Raw genomic sequence first — 19,525 nt, 5'->3', positions numbered from 1 at the left:
GACTTCCCGACAGATTGCCCTGAGGTGGCAGATGGCATTCTTTACTCCGTACCAGCTTTGTAGGGCATCCGTTGCTAGTGGTGCTGAGATGTAAAACAACACAGCCATTTGCTAAACTTTTTCATTTGCTTCAAGGAAAAAAAGTTGTAGATTCTTCCTTTCTTGCACTTGTCCCTTCCTAAATGTTTTTTTCACTTTCAGGTTTCCTGTTCAGCTTCAGGTATAAAAATGATGTGTTCTCAGTGAGCAGTTCCCGTGCAAGCAGTTATTATACTTCTGTAGTGAACAAAAGAATTTTTTATGGCGTTGAGATCTTTTTGAGGATGGAGATAGCTTCAAACATTTTACAGACACTTCATAAGTTATCATTTCTATGAATGCTTCAAAAGACTGCCTTGTATTTTACGGTTTTGTGTTTTCTGTGCTGAATTGCTTTAGGATGTGGGGTTTTCCTTGTGTTTAATTTTTATTTACAGAAATTGAAAAAATTTGAATATTAACATGGACTTTTCCCCTCTTTCTCCCCTTCCTCTCCCTTCAAGAACCTTTTTAAAACGCTGGGGTTGTTGGAGTGGTTGAATTTTTCCTGGATTTGAGTGAGAAATTCAGAAGACTGAAGCCCAGGCTCACTGTCTACCTTTCACGGAGGCCCAGCCGTGAGAGGACAGAAGAAGGCACGTGGCGAATCATGACAGCGGACAAAGAAAAAGACAAAGACAAAGAGAAGGACAGGGATAGAGACCGGGATAAGGAGCGAGACAAGAGAGACAAGGTGAGGGAGAGTGAGAACTCGCGTCCTCGACGGAGCTGTACGTTGGAAGGAGGCGCCAAGAATTATGCGGAAAGTGACCATAGTGAAGATGAGGACAATGACAACAACAGTGCCACCACAGAGGAGTCCACAAAGAAAAGCAAAAAGAAACCACCCAAGAAGAAGTCCCGATATGAGAGAACAGACAACGGTGAAATAACGTCCTTTATCACAGAGGATGATGTTGTGTACAGGCCTGGAGGTAAGAAATTCTTATGTTACATTTCCTTTGAAAGTAACTGAGCACCAGAGCTACCTCTTAGTTGGCTGCAGCAGACAGCACAATGTGCTGTCTGTTAATTTAAATTATGATTGTCCTTGGGGCAGGTTGCCATATTTCCATTGGAGACAAATATGGATATGCATGCAAAAACTTTTGACTATATCTTGTAATATCTGATTTGTTGGAATGAGCTTAGCTCCCCTTTGAAAAAGAGCCACGCTTTTTTCTTTCTACTGCATTAATTATCTGTGTATCATATGGAATCTGTCCCGGGGAATTTCAAACTGAATTGGATGAAGCACAGAGCACTTTGCTCCAACTTTGAAACGAGACCTGATCTGAGCTAGAGATTTGACTAGGTGGCATATAGAGATATCTTCCAACCTTTCTGACAAGGTTTTTTCTGTGAATCTATGATTTCTTTGTAGGGTTTCTCTCCTGTCTTCTGTTTGTAAAATAATTCAGGTGACTTAAGATCTCGCAGCTATTATGCCATTGATTCACCCCCTCGTTAAGAGCTGGCTAATGCCTGTGCACAGCAGCTTAGCTGTTGGTCAAAAGAGACAGTGCCAGTATCAGCAAGTATCTGGGATGTTTTGGGGACAGAGGCAGAAGCCCGCAGCGTGCTCTGGAGGTCTTGGATGTGCCTCTGAATTGCTGCCAAGTTCACATAAGGTTTTTAGGGTCTCATGTAAGGTTTCAAGATCTAACCTGTGGTTGCTGCCAGCTAACTTTTTCCTCAAAATGAAATTGTACTTGAAATTTAGATTATTCAGCTAGCTGTATTCCTTGTTTTTGAGTAAAAACGTCTGTGTTCATCTACACAGCGTTTTTCAAGTGTTGATTGCAGTTGTTTGTTCCACCACAAGAAATAGTTATGTTTGGCTGTACTGTTCAAAGCACTGGCTTAGGGGCTCTGGTAGTTTTATATTACTTTTCTGTAAAATGATCAGTATGCTGTGGTAGCACTGCTGGAGCAGAATAGAGATGGATTCAAGCTAAAAACCATGGAAACTAATGAGGTAAAATCTTGTCCGATTTTTCCATGAGGTGCTGTATATCTCAACTACTAAAACCTCATTGTATGAGTACAGATGTAAATGTTTGAAATGCTCTATCCAGTTGTAGTTGCTGTAAATGCTCTAAAATGCTAGTTGTATGTGTGGGCATTATCAGCTGCAGATACAGATGGGCTGAAATTCTGCTGCTTTTGGAGGTGTTGCATCCCATAGTTTTTATTCCACGTGAAAGTTGTAGTCTGTTTTCACGTAAATCTACCAGTGTTTGTCAGAGTAGCTTATCTGTTGAAATGCTTCAAATACCATTTCAAACCATTCAAAAGGTACGTTTTTTCTCTTGGTCAGGGCTTGTAGCTGAGTAATTTGTTGCTTGAGCAGTAGCAATAGGGAGGCTGCAAAAGCGTCAGCTTCGGTGGCAATCTTATTTTCATTGTCAGGGGATGAAAAATAATTTAGAATCTGTTAAGAGCAGCTGTTGTGTGGGCCCAGGAGTACAATGCGATACACTGGCTTTATTGCAAAAAGGCTTTGCTTAAAATTAAGATGGAAAATCAGTTTGTGATCTCAATTTTATCGTGTTGTAGGATGGAGAAGTATTAGCACTCTTTATCCAGTAGGTGCAGTGCTTGGAGTACCTCTGATGTAGCAGCACTTGGATAGAGGGATATTTGTAGAACAGCAGGAATCAGTACTGTAGTTACACAGTTTGCACCTTTGCCAGATAATTGATAAAGGAGGGGAGAGAGCCTGTAAGTGCTGGTTGTGTGGGGAGCGCTTAGATTGTTTATGCTGTATTTTTCACAAGAGTATCCATTCAGAAGAGGAATCTTCTTTATGTACAGACTGGGAAGAGCTTCAGTTACGGCTTGTACCTTCTCACTTCCCAGCAATTACGCACTGGGGGAGATTGTGTTTATGGACTGAAAGGCAAGGTAAAGCCTTGGTCACAGCACCGGCACGGAGATGTGTCAGAGAGCCTGCACGCAGCAGATACCCTGTAAACGCTGGCCAAGCACCGCTCAGGCCTTACGGGACTTCAGGGAGCACATATTGTTGATAGTGTGGGAGAAAAAACCTTCTTTAACAAGCCGAATACTTCATCAAATGTATTTTGGTGATGGTGGCTGCAGAACCAGTGATAAGGGAGCTGGCTGCCTGGGGAGCAATTACTCCTTGTACGAGTGGTGTTTGGCAGGGTTTGGAAGAGGCTGTGTGATCTGGTAAAGGATTTGAAAGCTACTCGGCCCAGTCTCGCCTAAGACTAGTGCTGGCCTCAGGCAGCTTGCTTCATTTTCTGTTTGCCCATCTTTTTGTACTGTTTGAAGAAAAGTGTGTGTGTGGGGGAAGTGGTTGTATCTGGTCTGGAGGAGGTTATCTAGCGAAAGAACAAGGAAAGCCATAGAACTTGTGATAATTGAGGTATTTTATATCTGTTTTGTAATTTAACAATCTGCTTATTAAATTTCACATTTGTTAGTATAATTAGCATAAGAGATGTACACTAGCATTGCAGCTTTTCTGTTGAGTTGCTCTTTGTGCCTTTTTAAACATGCATCTGTCTCTTGTCTTAAACTGCAGAGAGCAATGAGAACACACATTACTGGCTAGCTCGTTGTTGGAGGCACGTGAGCCTAGCTGGAACCTTAATTGACTATACAGATTGTTAGATTTTATTGAAAACATGATTTCTTAGCAGGACCGAGATCTTGAATACACATTCCAGTCTGTAATGTATTCTAAAGCAATTTTAGCATCTATTACAGAAAGAAATTTTAGCTTCTGTCTTATGGCTAGGTTACATATAGGGAGATGTATTTGTAGCTAAGGGTACAAATTACATAAAATTTAAGAGGGATTAAGAGAGTTTAATGAGACTTGCACAGCAAGGATTAGAAAGATGAAAATGAAAGGTGTGTGCAGAATGGATAGCTGTCTTCAGCTTACATCTTTTAGGCTTTAAGGAAAGGAAATCCTTTCCATTCGTTTGATTCTTTCTCTTGAATACTCTTATCTGATATGGATCAATGTTAAAGGTCTGCAGTTTCTTCCTATGAAGTCCTTGGTTAAAATCTCTTATGTTTACCCCATTGCTGTGTAGTACTTAATCCAACACTTAATGTTACTTTTTCTGTGCTGAGCTCAGCAGCTATATTTGAGTAATAGCAAATAAACTGTAAATAAATAGATAATCAAGATCATTGGAATCTTTTCAAATGAAAGGTTACACTATATTGTTACTATTACTGTTCTTATTAATTTGCATAAATATAATGAATGTATGCATAGCTTTAAACCATGTATTAAAATTTATTGAGTAGACCTTAGACAGCACTATGCAATTAATCTTCTCTATTTTGTTGGAAATCACACAGGCCTGTCCTAAAAGCTCGTTGGCCCACTTCCCCATCTGTCCTCTGTTTCCACAGCCTCCCTCCCATTTCCTTCCAAATCTAATCGGTGGGGTTTTGTTTTCTTCTTTTTCTTGCAGTTCTTACCTTGCTTTTGTCAAAATGACTGTTATGGTTACAAATTAATTTTTATTGTACAATGTGTATTTGGATTTGCTTATAGGCTTCCTTAGCATGAGGTAATGATAGTATAAGATAGTTGCTTCAAGACTCAGATTCTTTTCTTTCTCCTCTTAGATTCAGTTAGATTATTTAATGCTGAATTTCGTTCCATTTCTAGTGCAGATTGATTCCCTTCTATCCTACTGGCTTTTGCCAAAATACAGCATGGTTTGAAAGGGTTGATTTCCCATACAGTTTATATGCACATGCAATATGGTTAACACATGGCTCCTAATTGGGTGTAGTCTAAAATTGGTGGTCTTGTTTTGCAGTATGTTTTTTGCAGTTCTACTTTTTTGATTGTCAGACTGTAAGCAAATTTGAATACTTTGATACTCTGCTGTGCAAACCCGACTTTATAACTACATCTGTTGTTTGGGTTAGACAATTGGTCTCTGTGTACGATTTTCTGTATAGAAGAACATACCGAAGTGCTGTCAGTCAAATGGCTGTCAATGTATTGTACTGGACTTCATGGCTAAGGTGCTTCTGGAACAGCTGTCCAGGCTTTTTCCAAGTGCCATGCTACTCCAGCCGCTGCTGAGTAACATAGGGGCTTTTGTATAGGCCCTGCTTTTGATGCTTGGTTAAGAGAATGACTTGCCCAGCTGGAAGAGGGAGCTGTGTGATGGAAGACAAATAGCGCTGTTGGTAACTTTAAATTTCTGGCCAATGTAATGAAAGATGAAAAAGGTAGTGATGATACTTTTCCAGAGGACCTATTTTCCCCTCCCCGTTCTGGAGGGCAAAAACACGCTTAAAGTCTCACAAGGACCTAACGTTTGGAGGTATTTTTCTTGCGTATCTTCAGCTTGTCCTTGAACATGGAGATTTTCTTTTTGATATCCCAATAAATTGCTCTTATGAATTAAATGGGTTAAGATTCCAGAAAAAGTACATAGCAGAAATATCTGCATCAAAGTAGTAGCTGATTATGTGGATACGTTTATTGCCCTGTCCTTTTTGTTCTCTGAACTCTTGCATACCTTTCTTGCTGGAGGAAGCTTTATCATCCCTGTCCCCTTTCACCCTCAGTCTGTTCAACACGTCAGGAAGGGGTATTACTGTATTAAAGCCACAGAACTTAATACTGAGGATATTGTTGCTACTGAGCAGACTGCTGTAATGTCATCATGATGGCACCTTGAATGCTGGAGTGGAAAAACTTTGCTGGATGAAAGTCTAAGTTGATTTGGAGCCTCAGGAAAACAGATGACTTGATATGTCACCTGGAGATGAGGACAATATTGTTTGCTCTGCCTACGTGGAAACATTTAAAAGGATCTGCAGGAATTAAAAGGATTTATGAGGATCTGTTTCTACAGTGACATCAGTAGCTATATAAACAGCACATCAGCAAGAGGAATCAACATGAGGTAACGCAAGGTGAAATGCTTCTGCAGGGAGAGTAGTGCGTTATAGGACTTTATTGTTTCCTAGCAAATTGCTTTGGAATAGCTTACATGAGGGCCTCTTTGTTCTAGGTGTTTTAAGATATGTGTGAAGCTGGAAGAAGAGGTGCAGAGTGTTAGATATGGAAAGTGTGGTTTGATATGGTGCAGGGAAAGAGGCGGAATTAGCTTTATGTGGATCCTAAACATCTGGCCTAGTATATGAAAAAGTAGGAACATGTCTCTGCCACTTTGAGACATTCTACGCAATCGCTGTTTGGGATGGCTATTGGACTTTTTGGTTTCGGTTTTTTGTTTGTTTTTTTGTTTTAAGTTTTCGTTGCCTTTTTTTGAAGTTATAGGAAATCACTGTCACTAGGATGAAAGTGAGAGTGTGCTACTGGAAAATATAACTTGAGTTGAGTACTAACTTTTCTGGATTTATAGGTTGATGTCACTTTAAAGTTCTGCTAGATTTCTATCCCTGAGTGCTGTTTAGGAGGCACCATAACCCCGTAAGCTATTATCTGGACAGGCATCAGAGAAGGAGAGAGAGACTGAATTTGCAGGTCGGATGCACTGTTGTGAAATACTGCTGCTCAGTTGTCACCAAATGTATCAAAGTGAGATCTTACATACTTTTCACTTCGATACATACTGTGATTATAGAGTATGTGGCCATTTTTCAAAGGGAGCACTTCATAGGCTATGAAATAGTTTGCAGTCTTCAGTGGCTCAGATTTGAAGCCTGCAGGTGTTGGGTTATTGCACTGTCAGAATGAGAAAATAACAAAAGATGGTGGGTGATCTTCTGTGTGACTCTGCAGGCCAGCCATCAAAGTGTCCTGTGGAGTGTGGCCAATGGAGTTCCAGTCACAGTGGAACCAGAATTATATTTACCTAAGATTGAGTTGGACTGAGATTTCTTCTAGCTGTCTTAAAATCCACTGTCAATTTGGTTAGCAAGCAAGTATTAGGACTTCTAAATCTCTAAGCTTTAGCTTTTGCTGGCATAATTAATTGTTAAATGTTCCCTTTAACTGTGCTGAGATGTTTCATGTTGTTGTAACTGAGGAAGTTGCTGAAATGGTTGTTTTAATCGAGAAACCTCCATCAGCTTTATAAACATATATATAAACAAAAACCAAACCAAAGTGCTTCCTCCCTCTATTTACTTGATTAATAAGTAGCATACTGGTATTTGGGTTGAATGTTGGTGAAATGGAAACCCAGGAATTTGGCTCATGCTCTGACAGTGATTAGCTTGTGTTTGACATTGACCCACGTGTTTGTCATTCTTCTAGATGCAGCCTTCTATTTATTCTGCCAGCTTTACCAGCTGAGAAAGGTGGCCATGCCAGAATTAAATGTAAAAATACATATAATATGAACATGAATTTTCTTCTATAGACCTTGAAGCTCTGGGAAGTGTTTTTTAGGCTGCTAAAAAGTTGGGGGGAGGTGTTTTAATTATTTTCTGGGAAGTTTTAAAATTTGAATTTTATGCTTGGGCAGAAGGAAGAAATGCAACAAAATTATTTTTTCAACTGTACATTTTAATTTTAGGAGGTCTTTGGCCGGACTCGTTTCTGTCCATGTTGTGTGGATTGACCAAGTTTGTCATGAAGATGTATATTTTTGCATGTGTGGTCTTATCTTCCCTCAAAAGCTTCATAGTTGAAATGAGCACGTATTCTAACATGATGTACTCTCTATTTCCCTTTTCACTTGAAAGTCTGTTACCATCGTGATACTAGATCATGGAAATAATCAGATATTCAGTGACAGACTCTCAGCTGCTGTAAATAACCTCAGGAGCTGTGCCTGCTTAATGTGTTTATAAGAGTTCCCTTATTTTTCATGGTTACACCAGTGTGTTTTCAACCTTTCCGCATATGTGAATAGCGGTGAGGAAAACTCGTAACAATCTGTTTTTAGAAGAAGATATTATCTTTAAGACTTTTGTTTCAACGGAAACAAATGCATTCTTTACCCATTCCTCCTTTGGTAATTAAAAGAAGGGGAAAAAAATTGAGAAAAGGCCTGGATTAGTAGGTGAGTCTTAAAACATGTCAAGAGGGTTAACAAAACGCATAAAAGCATTTTAAAATGCATAAAATCATCACAGAAGGATTTTCTTTGAAGTCGGTTGAATTCTGTAGAGAACTGTTTCCACATGCAGCTGGAACTTGTGCTGTTATTGTTCTGTGCTATTGGATATAACAGCGGTTGTAATCAGTTTATAATCTCAGCATTTGAGATTTTAGGAAAAGTGTGGTTTATTTAAAGGTCAGGTGAGTAGGTGAAGAATATTAAGTGTAGAAAATAATTAAGACTGCGTGACAGTGTACATTGCCTACTTAACTGCATATGACTAACTTTCTGTATATGTGCTGTTAGTATAAGCAGTAAACATAAGCCAAACGGGAAGAAAAAGACATGCATTTACTGAGTTCATATTTACTCTTAAATGCGGCAGGCATTGCTCTGTGTATGGCCAGCTGCTGGTGCTTGACAGATGGAGTCTTAAGTGCAGATCAAGGCTGATCTAGCAAATGGCTTCCTCTGGCTTTGTTTGGCTTTTGGGTATAAACGGTGACAGCACCGTGAAGGAGGTGAGCGTACCAAGGGGGGGCTGGCTGGGCCTGGGGCCGGTGCTCAGCCACCCTTGGTCCAACAGGTAGTTTTTCATATTGTCTTTGTTATTGCATTAAATTGTGGCAGTGTTTTGATAACAGATGAATTGTGCAAGTGGAGAATTTTAGATAAGATTTCCTCTATGAGGTTATTGTTAATACTTTATCTGTGAGTCATCCTCTGTGTTCCATCGCAACAAAACATGGGTCACTAACAAAAGGAGCTGTGCTACCATTGACTGCTATAATGAGGTATTACTAAAAGTAACATGGGTTACGTGAACTCTATAAACATATGCCATGTACTAAATGAACTTCATAACATGTTCCCTGAGAAGCTTGTAATGCCAAATAAAAATACCTTGTAAAGCTGTGGTGTTTTGGAGCTGTTACAGGATGAATGTGAAACTTCATGTGAACACCTTATTGGCATAATTTTTTGCGTGTGTCGCTACAACAGCTATAGCTGAAAATTTGTGGTTTAACTACCATAGGTAACTCTGGAACGCAGATATGAGCAGTTTTGCAGACTGCATTAGGGAATTATTTTTGCAGAAGATGGATGTAGAAAGATTGTAACCAAAGCAAAGAAGTAATACTTTATGGGGAATGCAGCATGCCATTATGGAATTAGGCAAATGGAAATTTTGAAATAAAAACACAGTGAGTGGGAAGCAACTGTGGAAAAATTGGACTAAGGGGAAAGAATTCCTTGAAATAGTGGTTTTCAAGGAGTACAAGTGGAGTTTGTGGTCGCAGTAATTGTTCATGGCCTGTTCTCAATTTATTTCAACTAAAATAGTTTGAACTTGCTAGTGTATGAACTTACCAGCCCTTTTTCTTACTGTGACTCTGTGGAAGTTGCTGTGTCTTTCCTCGACCATTAGATAAAGGAGTGTTTGGTCAATTATAATGCCAAGACCTGTGTAAGCAGTAAACTAAACTCTTGTTTTAGCTTCTGTACTGGGAATGATGCTACAGTTTCCCATGTAGCACACCAGTTTACTTTATGCCAGAGGATTGCTTTAACTTTTATCTGGCGATTTTTCTGATGAATGGGTGGGGAGTGAGGGGAGTGAGGGAAACTTAATCTGTCAGAATTTTGATCCTGGGACAAACCTTTGCTGCTTCATTTTGGAATACCAGTTTCGTGAAAATATCTTGTAGAAGTATTGATGGGGGGATGGAGGGAGAAAGTTCATCGGTGAGGGAGATATTTCTCTACAGGTTGACACTCTGTGCTGTGTGTAAGCAGGCTAAGTGAAGAGAGTATGTTAAAGTGAGACTGCCTTTTCTTTAATTGTTTCCAAGTGGCATAGAAAATGGGAGAGGGTGAATACAACTTGAGAATTGATGAAAATAAATTCTCCTTTAAAAGTTACCTCCATTTTTTTGTTACTACTTGATGGGCCACACTGGTAAGGTATTTGTTTGTAACTGGATATCTTCAGGCTAATCGTTGAATTTTTTTTTCTGTAGTATCATAAATCTTGGGCAACCTGTTTTGTTTTCCTTTTGTCCTAAAGAGATAGTTTTGTATAAAGAGTATCTGGTAGCAGAGCATGTGTTGCTCTAAAGAAGCCTCTCAAGACAATTGAGCTGCAAATGGAAATATTTTTGTTTTGTTTCAGCATTGGCAGGAAGGATGGATCTATCTAGTCGCCTTTTTTGTTCAAAGCCCAAAATGCATTATGGATGCCTTTACCAAAAGCAATAAAGATATTTAAAGCAAAAAAGGATCAGAAACCCTGCTGTAAAAGGAGTGGCTAGATGTACATGAAAACTGATATAGGTTTAAGACTTTTTCATTTGTATTGTTTGTTTAGGGAAGAAATATACCTAAATGTAGACATATACTTATTTTTCTTTGGCCTGAAAATGTATGCTTGTATCTTTACTGTGGGGATTGTACTCCTCTTTTCTTAATAGCGAGGAAAGCATTTTTTCTCTTCCTGAAGTGGGCACTTCTTATGGAAGCGTGATCATTATGCTTTAAAATGAAGAAAAAAAGGTAACGTACCAGTGTTGAAACAAAGTAAATACACTTCTGTAAGATCAGCTTTACAGCTGCTGCACTAATTTGTTGTAGTGTATCCATATTTTGATGAGGTAGTGTGTTGCACTTTAATTATCAAAAGGGAGCTGAGGGAGAGATGTTGAGCAACCATTTGGTGTTTGTCACGGGCTTGGGAATAGAAGAGTTTTCTCTTCCAAGTCCTCTTGGTGTGCTTGTTTTGCCTGCTGGAGCATGGAGTTCTAATTATGCATGGTCCAACAGAAGAACTTCTTAAACTCAAAGCCGTGTAAAGATGCCAGTTTTCACATTAAGTCCAGCTTTGTGGGCCAGCTGTGCACTGTTGATTTCTTTTACTGTCACCATTGACTCATTACCAAAACTTGGGAAACACAAGTGAATGGAAAGTGCGTGAGAAGAAAGATTCTCTATCTTGAGCGATGCAGAATCTTGATCCCTTAATCTCTTCGGGGTTTTGTGTGTATTGGCCAATTGTGTGCTCTATTCGAAGACATCGTGGAGATTGTTCAGTTGATTTCATGTAGACTGTGACAGCCACTTCTGTTGGTTTCTTAAGACTTATTATTAATGCTTGCATTTAAGGTATCGGAGAAATTATCCATAGCCATTGTTCAAGTGTGTTGTAATTTGCACATTAAGGATCTTTTAATAGGAAAAAAGTTAAGGATATCTAAAAAAGTGAGGTCATGTAGTGGTGTGGTACATTTGTGATGCTGCTCGTCTTTTGTGTCTTCCACAGTACTTTAGAAAGGAGTGTCCATGAAGAGCTACTGAAATGCATCCAGCTCAGGTTTGAGAGACAGGTGGCTACGTAGGCATTTGTAAAGTATCGGTGAGAAGCTGTTGGAGCAAATGTTGCACCTCTAGCAAAAGCTGCCTGTGACCTTAAAAGATCAGAAAAGACTGTTTTAAATGGCAGGCGTGCAGTAAAGCTTATCTGTTGCTAAAGGAGGAGTTCTTAGACTAACTGGTTATTTAATTTTTTTAGTGGTCTGCACTCTTATTCCCACCCCTCCTCCCGTTTCAGGTATTTAATTGAAAAAGAGAAACAATTCTAAGACAGGAGGATACCCTAGCATGAGTTAGTGGCTGAGCATCTACAATGTCTCTGCTTTGTGTGGCATTGTTTGGTAACACTGCTTTCTGTAAGAAAACGTTTGGTTTGTATCAAAATTGTTAGCAAAGTATGTCTGAATGCATCTTGGAAGAAGAACTGTATAGTGTTGTGGACATGCATGAAAAGTGCAGAAAAATAATTGGTGTGGGAAATCATGTAGCTGGGTGCCTGAACTGCAGAACAGTTGCTTTTATAAAATTGGGAACTGCAGACTACAATTAGCTGTCATTAATTTTGTTGAATAGAAATATGTTCCATTTATTGTACAATCAGGAGCCAGGCTTGAATGAGTTTAAATAGATGAAATCTAAATTATACTGACAGTCCATTAAACAGCAGCAAAACCCCTTAAAGAAAATGGATTCGCTATGATACCAGTTTATAATAAAATCATTTGCCAAATAAGAACTATAGTCCAGGCACCGGGAATACTCCTGTGAGTTTCAAATGAAAACAGTAAATTGGTTGAACCATTTATTGCGGAACAGGGCTCTAGCACATTGTTTTCTGACAAGGAGCCAGCAGTGTTGCTTGAAATCTGCTCAGCAGGCAGTGACACTAAAAGATCAGACTAGCAATTTGTTTGTTGTCAGCCATATGGGGGGAAGAGAGGCAACTGTATAGCTCCCTACCTGTCACTGGTAATATTTTTCTAGTTAAAACCATGTGTTTGTCATTCCCAGTGCATTCCTCCTTGTGTTTCTGTTTGTTACTAAACCATCATGCTAAATGTATTGCTGTCGTTAGAGGTCTGTTTCCATTATTGACCTTTGTTTTCAAGGGTTTGGTAATTTTCCTTTATTTAGAATACAGGCAAATTCAGATGTCAACATTTAGAACTCATTGAATGTTGCAAATATTTTTCTGATCCTTTGAAAGGTACCACTTGGTTATTAATGATCTGTAACTGCTAATGTCGTACTCCTAATCGTATTTAACTGTTCTGGGTGGTGAAGGATTGGGGCGTTTAAGTACCTGAGACAGTGCAATGAAGAGCCCGGCTGCTTGGGGTTCCCCCTAGTTTTGGCTGGGGCAGAGGTATTTCTGGAGAATGGTTCAAATTGCCTGATCATGCTTCGTCACTGGCTGGCAGGGGGCACTAGGACAACTAAGCCTTTTAATTTAGACACCAGAATGGAGGAATGTAAATATCCTTTAATTCTGGGATGTAAATATCCTTTAATTATTTGCCTATCCCACAACTTGTGTTCAGGATACATACGTACATACATACATATATAAAATATACACACACACACACACACATAAAGAGTGTGTGTTTCCCTCCCTCTCAAGTCCTTATATATATGACTCTGTAAAGTCTATAAATAAAATTCTCTGTCTTCCAAAGAATAGGAGTGTATCTTGATAAACAGTTGCATTTCTTTTTTCGTTGTTGTTTGTTTGTTTTGTGTCCTCCCCCCCCCCCCCCCCTTTTTTTTTTTATTTACATCCAGGATGGTTCTGATGAAACAAACCTGTTTTGCAGGGCTTGCCTGGACACTTTCTTTTACAGTTTCTCAGATCCATCATCTGCATTTCTGCTGTGGTGCGACTGAATCTGTAGGCTTACTGAGGGTGTTGGGATAAGTGCTGTCTCTCTAAGTTAGAAGTGGTGGATGTGAACCAGGAGTGTACACGTGTGCTGCGGGGGTAAGTGTCCCTGAAGCATGGTTTATAGCACACTGAATGGTTGAATATAGGGCATGTGTTACTGCTGATGACATGAGCCTGATGGTTCATCTGGTTGGTTGTGACAACGTAGGAGTTGCTGTATGAACTATTCAAGCTTGGTGTCCGACGAGCTCCCCTAAGTTGTACCTAAATTGTTAAGAAGAGTGGTTTTACACATCTGGCATATCGTTTTTCAGAACCTCTAACTCTAACACAGAGTATCTGAAGGAAAGCAAAATGAGGGAAAGAATGTGTCATCTAGTAAGATACTGGGATTGCAAAACTGGGAAATGGGTGTATATTGGAACTCTGGTTGCTTGCAGCTACACTGTGAAGTCTGAGCTTGTGACTGGTGAAATAGATGGCGGAGGGGTTGTAGACAATTCCCTGACAATGGCTTTCAAGGAATATCTTTCCTGTGGAAGTGTGGTGCTGTGCAGAGGGCCTAAGGCTTTGTTTCTTGGATGATGCAAGTGTTGACTCATTAGGTAAAACATAAAAGGATTCTAACTGTGAAGATGGTTACTACATAAACTGCAGCATTTAAGCTGGTAAAGGTTCATGTGTTTAGAAAAGTGAGGAGGCTTTTTTTTTTTAAAAAAGATCTTTAAGTCCATGTATTGAAGCTCTAATTTTAAAAGCAGCTTTTAGTGTGGGAATATTAATGTAACCCTTCAGAACTAGGGCACATCTGGTGAATATCACAAGCCCAAAGGCATAATGACTCTGTACCATGTGTTGTAGAAATACTTCATCTCCAGTGGGACATTTTACACGAAATAGGAAAGTAAGCAAATGCATTCATGGTTGGAGAGAGGCAGTGAATCCCACTAGCTGTGTAGGGAACTTAAGATTTCTTTGCTCTATTTTGCCATTGTAGTGGCAAAGGTTATGGAAAGCCCTCCCCCCCCCCCCCCGCTGGAGGGTTGTCTGGTTTGTCACCACTAAACTCTGTGGTGTAACAGATTCCATGGTTAACTTGCCTGAGGTGGGCCTTGGAAGTTGACACGTGGATGTTATCTTGCTGTGGAGAAAGCCAGAGTGTGAGTTTACAGCACTCCCCTTTCCTATGTGGTTACTTGCTTCATGCTTGCTCTTATTTACTAATAAATGCAGGACGACATGAGGGTGACTATCCTTCTGTAAAAGAAATCAACTTTTGCTTTGGTGAGTGTGTAAGGATGTTCAGAGCAACAATTTTTGCTTGCTGTATTTGGTCCTATAGCTTACTTTACAGTAATTACCTTGTTGGTTTGCTGATTTTTCACTGAGTCAATGTGGATCATCAGGCATCCCCTTTCATTTTCTGCTAGTGGTATGAGTCTGTCTATAAAGGGGGTCATGAGCCTTGCCTAACAAAACACATCCTTAAGTTCTGTTTTCAAGGGATCTTTGCAGATGACAGAGCAGCCAACACAGAATGTAGTTGTTGATGCAACTCTAATAAGGACTGGGAAGGGAAGGAGACTTGAAGGGTTTAGAGGCGGACAGAACACAGGCTAAGAAAAATTCTTTAAGGTTATCACTGCCTTGCAAGTTAAAGGGAATAGGGAGAAAGTAAGAGAAATAATAATGGAGATGCAGCATGCACAGTGGGGTTAACGTGTGTACGTCTAAGCCAAGGCCTCTTGCGAGACTGGATTTTAGTCGGCTGGCGTTTGGGGAAAGATTATCATAGAACAGTGAAGAGCAAGCACTGGATGTGGAGCCAGTGTAGTGGTGTTCGTGAGTATTCATTGGCCTTCTGAATTGTATTTTGTTTTGCAGGGAACTTACCTTGTCAGGGTTTCTGTGCAAACGTGTGTTGCCCTCAAGCTGCCAAATGCCAGTAGCTGCAACCAGGTCCACTGTCTGACATAGCACGCTCCGAGGGGACAAACCAGTGACTTACCTTGGATGAGCAGGCATAAAGTGGAATGGCCTAATTACAATTATGGGCCACTCAGTCCATAATTCCATGTAGTGAGATGAGTAACATTTTCAATATTGGGTAGTATCTATTTGAAAATCAGGGGACTAGGAATCGTATATCACCATAAAGTGACTTCAGTGGACATGACACTGAGCCATTCAATTGATGACATGTTTAAATTGGGAAATTTGTAGTCAGTTTGATTTTTGTTGGGCTTTTTGAGTGGAAAGGATTGAATGTGAAGGTCAGTACAAATGAATATTAATATTGCAGGAGCAAATAGATGTGTGAGACATACCTGTATTGTGAATTCCTTTCTAGAATAATAGCTGTTGAGATAACTGACCAGAATTTCTTTCAGGTGTCTGAAGGGAGAGTGCACATGGGTTCATTGTATTTTTAGGCTGACAAACAGCCTCAGGCTTCAGACTTCCATTCAGCATGAAGAGAGTACATGTCACTCAATTTATATCAACCTGCTGATCAGTAAAAGAATTCAGAAGCAAGTAAACTTGTCTGAGGAGCATCTTTATTTTGTGATTTTAAGTATTTTAGCTGTTTCTTTATGACAAGTGAGGCATCTTTTGTAGTTGTCACAGAGTGGCAATAGATGCTTCGGTGCAAAGCAGCCTAAGCAATAGTGATGAGAATTGACTGAAGTTGTCTAAGTCTATGCAGAAGTTCTCTGCAGCCATATAGAGCTAAAAATGGTCCAGAGGTATGTGATCAGTGGGGAAAAAGGGTGCAACAGCACATTCCAGTGTGCTATGGATAAGGAGGGGCTATTCTGTATTTTTGATGGGCATAAGTCTTATCTACGCAGGTTTGTTGCATTAGGAAAATGATACGCAGTTTTTCTTTGTTGCTTGGGTCCACATCGAAGCTGTTCTTCAAAATAATGTGTTTGTATTTTGGATTTCTGGTAAATGAAAGTAATTGCTCTTTATGATGAGTTTTGAGTGGCTAATGTGAATGCATCCATAAAAGTTCTCCTTTTGGCATTTTTCCAGTTTCTAGCCTTCATGGCATTGCTTTGCCACCTGGATTAACTTGTTTTCTTATCTTTATGGCCTCTATTGCTTTGGAGACATCTTAACTGGATGTCATCTTTGTTTTAAATCTTGGCAGGCAGCCAGCAGTGTCTTACTTAAATGCAATATACTGGTGAGTCAACATGTTTGCTTTATCCATAGTCGATGCCAGATTCTTGCTTTTGTGTCAGCCATTTCAGAGGGATGCTTAGCTGTTTATTCTGTGTGCTGTCTGATAACACTCTGAAAATGAGGCTTGCAAAACTGAGACGTTAAAAAAAAAAAAATAATCTTGGAAGTTGTGGTGTTTTCTGTATCTGAAATGTTGTAGCTTTTTATACACATTCCCCAGTGAATCCTGAAAAACTTCCTGCAAATGTGTGGTGGAACATCGTGTAAATGGCTGATTCACCTGGGATACTGAGCAGGTGGTTTGAGTGAGTAAAGGGCTGTCTAAATGGAATGATTAGCCGAGGAAGTCTGGGGTAACAAAATGGTGCAGGAATACTTTGATATGGTTAAATTGCTATAGCTTCTGAGTAAACTGGGTTGAATCGTACTGTATCAATGCAAGGAGGATGCATTTGGTGCAAGGTAATTTTCAGATGCTTACCTCCAAAGGCAGACTGACTTAATAGCTTCTGTGGGATTGTCAGGATTTTGGATGACAAGTGCTATATAAGTGTGAGAAGTCAAATAGATCACTGTTGTTCTGGTGTTGATGGTGGATTACATATATGATATTTCAAGTTTTTAAAATGTACATATGCATGCTGTTGCAACAGCTGCTCCTATCCTAGCTAGGAAATACACAGTTTGAAATTGGTCGTTTGGAAAAGGCAAGTTGTACGTGAAATAAATGGACATATTTCTTGATTCTACAGAGCTGCTGGAGGTTGTTATACAAAACTGTTTATTGTTATTTTCTTACTAAAAAAAGAAAAAACACCCAAGATTTTAGTGCATTTTACATCCAGGAAACTTCTTTCTCTTGAGACTCCTGGTGTAAGACATTTGGTTTGTCACGTTATAGACTGAAAATATGTAGCAGAAAACTTCACACTGATGCTACTTACATAGATAGCTATGTAGCCTTGCTGTTTAGCATAGTTTCCTGTGATGCCATCATCATTAAGACAAATGACTATATTTAGTAAATACTTAGTTAGCACTAGCATTTTTGAAAGATTGTACTCCTGACCATGTCTCCTCCTCTACTCTAATGCTGGAATGGAATTAAGGATTCGTAATAAATCCAATATATGAGTTAACTCTTTCTCACCATTTCCTTCTACTTTGCTTTAAAATTTGGAATTCTTTGCTCTAAACCTTTATTCAATGCTTATAGCACAAAAATGTCTCTAAACACCTGCCTTTCTATTGTTGTTTCACTCTTTAGTTGATTCCATTATCCTTCCTCTTTGTTATTATCTCTCCATTTAGTTGAGGTTAAGTTTACATCAGGTGGACATCTGGTAAAGAGATGCCAGCTGTACTGAAGTGGAATTCTTCCTTTTGTTGGTATTTTTGTGCTAAAAAGAGCTGTGCAGAAGTTCTCCAAAGAGGCCAGGACTGAGATGGAGCTGTAACTGACAGCAAGCGTAGGAAGGTCAGTAGCGGTGCTTCTCATGTGAAAAAGGCTTTTGGAACTTGTGGCCTGAGACGTCGAGAATTCATTGCAGTGCTATTTTTCTGGATGCTTTTGTAAAGAATGATGAAAACTTAATACGGTAACAGAAATTCTGAAAGATTTCAGTTAGATTTGTGTCCGTTAAACAGTGTTAGCTTCTAGTTAATAGAAAAAAAACCAGGAGAACTGCTTGGTTTGGAACTTGCACGCTAAGTTCTGATTCACGACACTCAAGCTGTGAGTTATTGCGTTTGTGGGTCTTCTAGAGGGAACGTGGACACAACTCTGCTGTAGTTCTTTCTCTACACTTGGAGAGGAGCTTCACTGATGCTGATAAAATTATGATTTCAGATCAATCCAGATTCTTATCCTGTGTCTTTGACTCTTACTATAAAAAAAGCAGTGGATTTGCAGCTTAAAGAAATGTATTTTGTAGGGCTCATTTGACTTTATCAAATGCTGTTGCGAAGTGATTAACAGTGCAACTTCCGATGGGTGGAGAATGGTGTGGTAAAGCAGCCCGTTTTACAAATAGTGTTGCAGGTAGAAAGTTGACACTCGGATTTCCAGGCTTTGCTTCAGATGGTTCCTATGGCTATGTGATAAACCAGCAGCGAGTGACTCCTTGCTGGTTACAGGGTGCAAGCATTGAGAGGGTGCAGATGCTCGCTATCAAAGCCTGCGTTCCAGGCCGCCCTCTGTGCACCGTTGCTGTCACTTAGCCCTCACTTCATACTTTTCTGCATGGGGCTGTGCGAAGCTCCTGAGCAGGCGATCCGTTCTGTGAACTTGTCCTCTGTGGCTTTAGTTTTTGAATTCAAGGAATTGCCTAATCTATTCACAACTAAGTAGTATTTGTGCTAATGGAATCTACTCTGAAGACGAGATCTAAGTAACCTTTTCCCAGTTCTGCTTTAAAAGCCCCTGATACTTGAGTTCTCAGAGCAAGGTTTTGGTGACAGTTGAAGTGATTGCTTTTAGCTGTTTGCTAGCCTTCATATTCTTTGGGGATGTAGACCACAGTGAGCTGTGGCTGTCATTTGAAGAGTTTCTTTAGAAGACTTTCTTTTGCAGAAGTCAAGGTGACCTGCCTGACTTTGAAACTTAGGTGCTCTGACCTCGACCTGATTTGTAACCGCCTAAAGACCAGCATCTTTTCCAGTCTAGATTGAAATCATGGGTCAGTATAACTGAGAATTTTTGAATTCCTTCCATTGAATGTGGAATTCTAGCTATACTGATCAGCAGGCTTAATTTGATACTAGTATGTAGAGATTATTTTATAGCCTACTGGGCAAAAGAGGTACTGCTCTGCTGTTATGGTTTTGCAGTTAAAAAAAAGTGTCAATTTGATGGGTAGTGCCTATAGTGAGGATGTTGGAGGTGAACGGTTTTGCATCTGAAACGCAGTGTACTAGCTTTCAGGTGTAATTTTTCTGGGACTAGTTGTTTTTTAGAAAGCTTGACTATACTGCC

At 39.7% G+C, this 19,525-nt stretch overlaps 1 protein-coding gene across 2 annotated transcripts in view; it reads left to right on the top strand.

Annotated features, from left to right (window-relative positions):
- Nucleotides 1–632: 632 nt before the first annotated feature.
- Nucleotides 633–19,525, top strand: part of RERE (arginine-glutamic acid dipeptide repeats) — a 181,437-nt gene continuing 162,544 nt past the window's right edge. For both annotated transcript variants that reach the window (XM_082328890.1, XM_082328889.1), the window contains exon 1: nt 633–1,013. In XM_082328890.1, the coding sequence (XP_082185016.1) occupies nt 689–1,013 (325 nt within the window). In that variant the 5' untranslated portion in view covers nt 633–688. The remainder of the gene's footprint in view (nt 1,014–19,525) is intronic.

The sequence above is a fragment of the Platalea leucorodia genome (assembly GCF_965183815.1).
Source record: "Platalea leucorodia genome assembly, chromosome: 17".
Classification (NCBI taxonomy): Eukaryota; Metazoa; Chordata; class Aves; order Pelecaniformes; family Threskiornithidae; genus Platalea; species Platalea leucorodia.
Note: the sequence above shows the minus strand (reverse complement) of the source record. Positions and strands in the feature narration are given on the sequence as shown.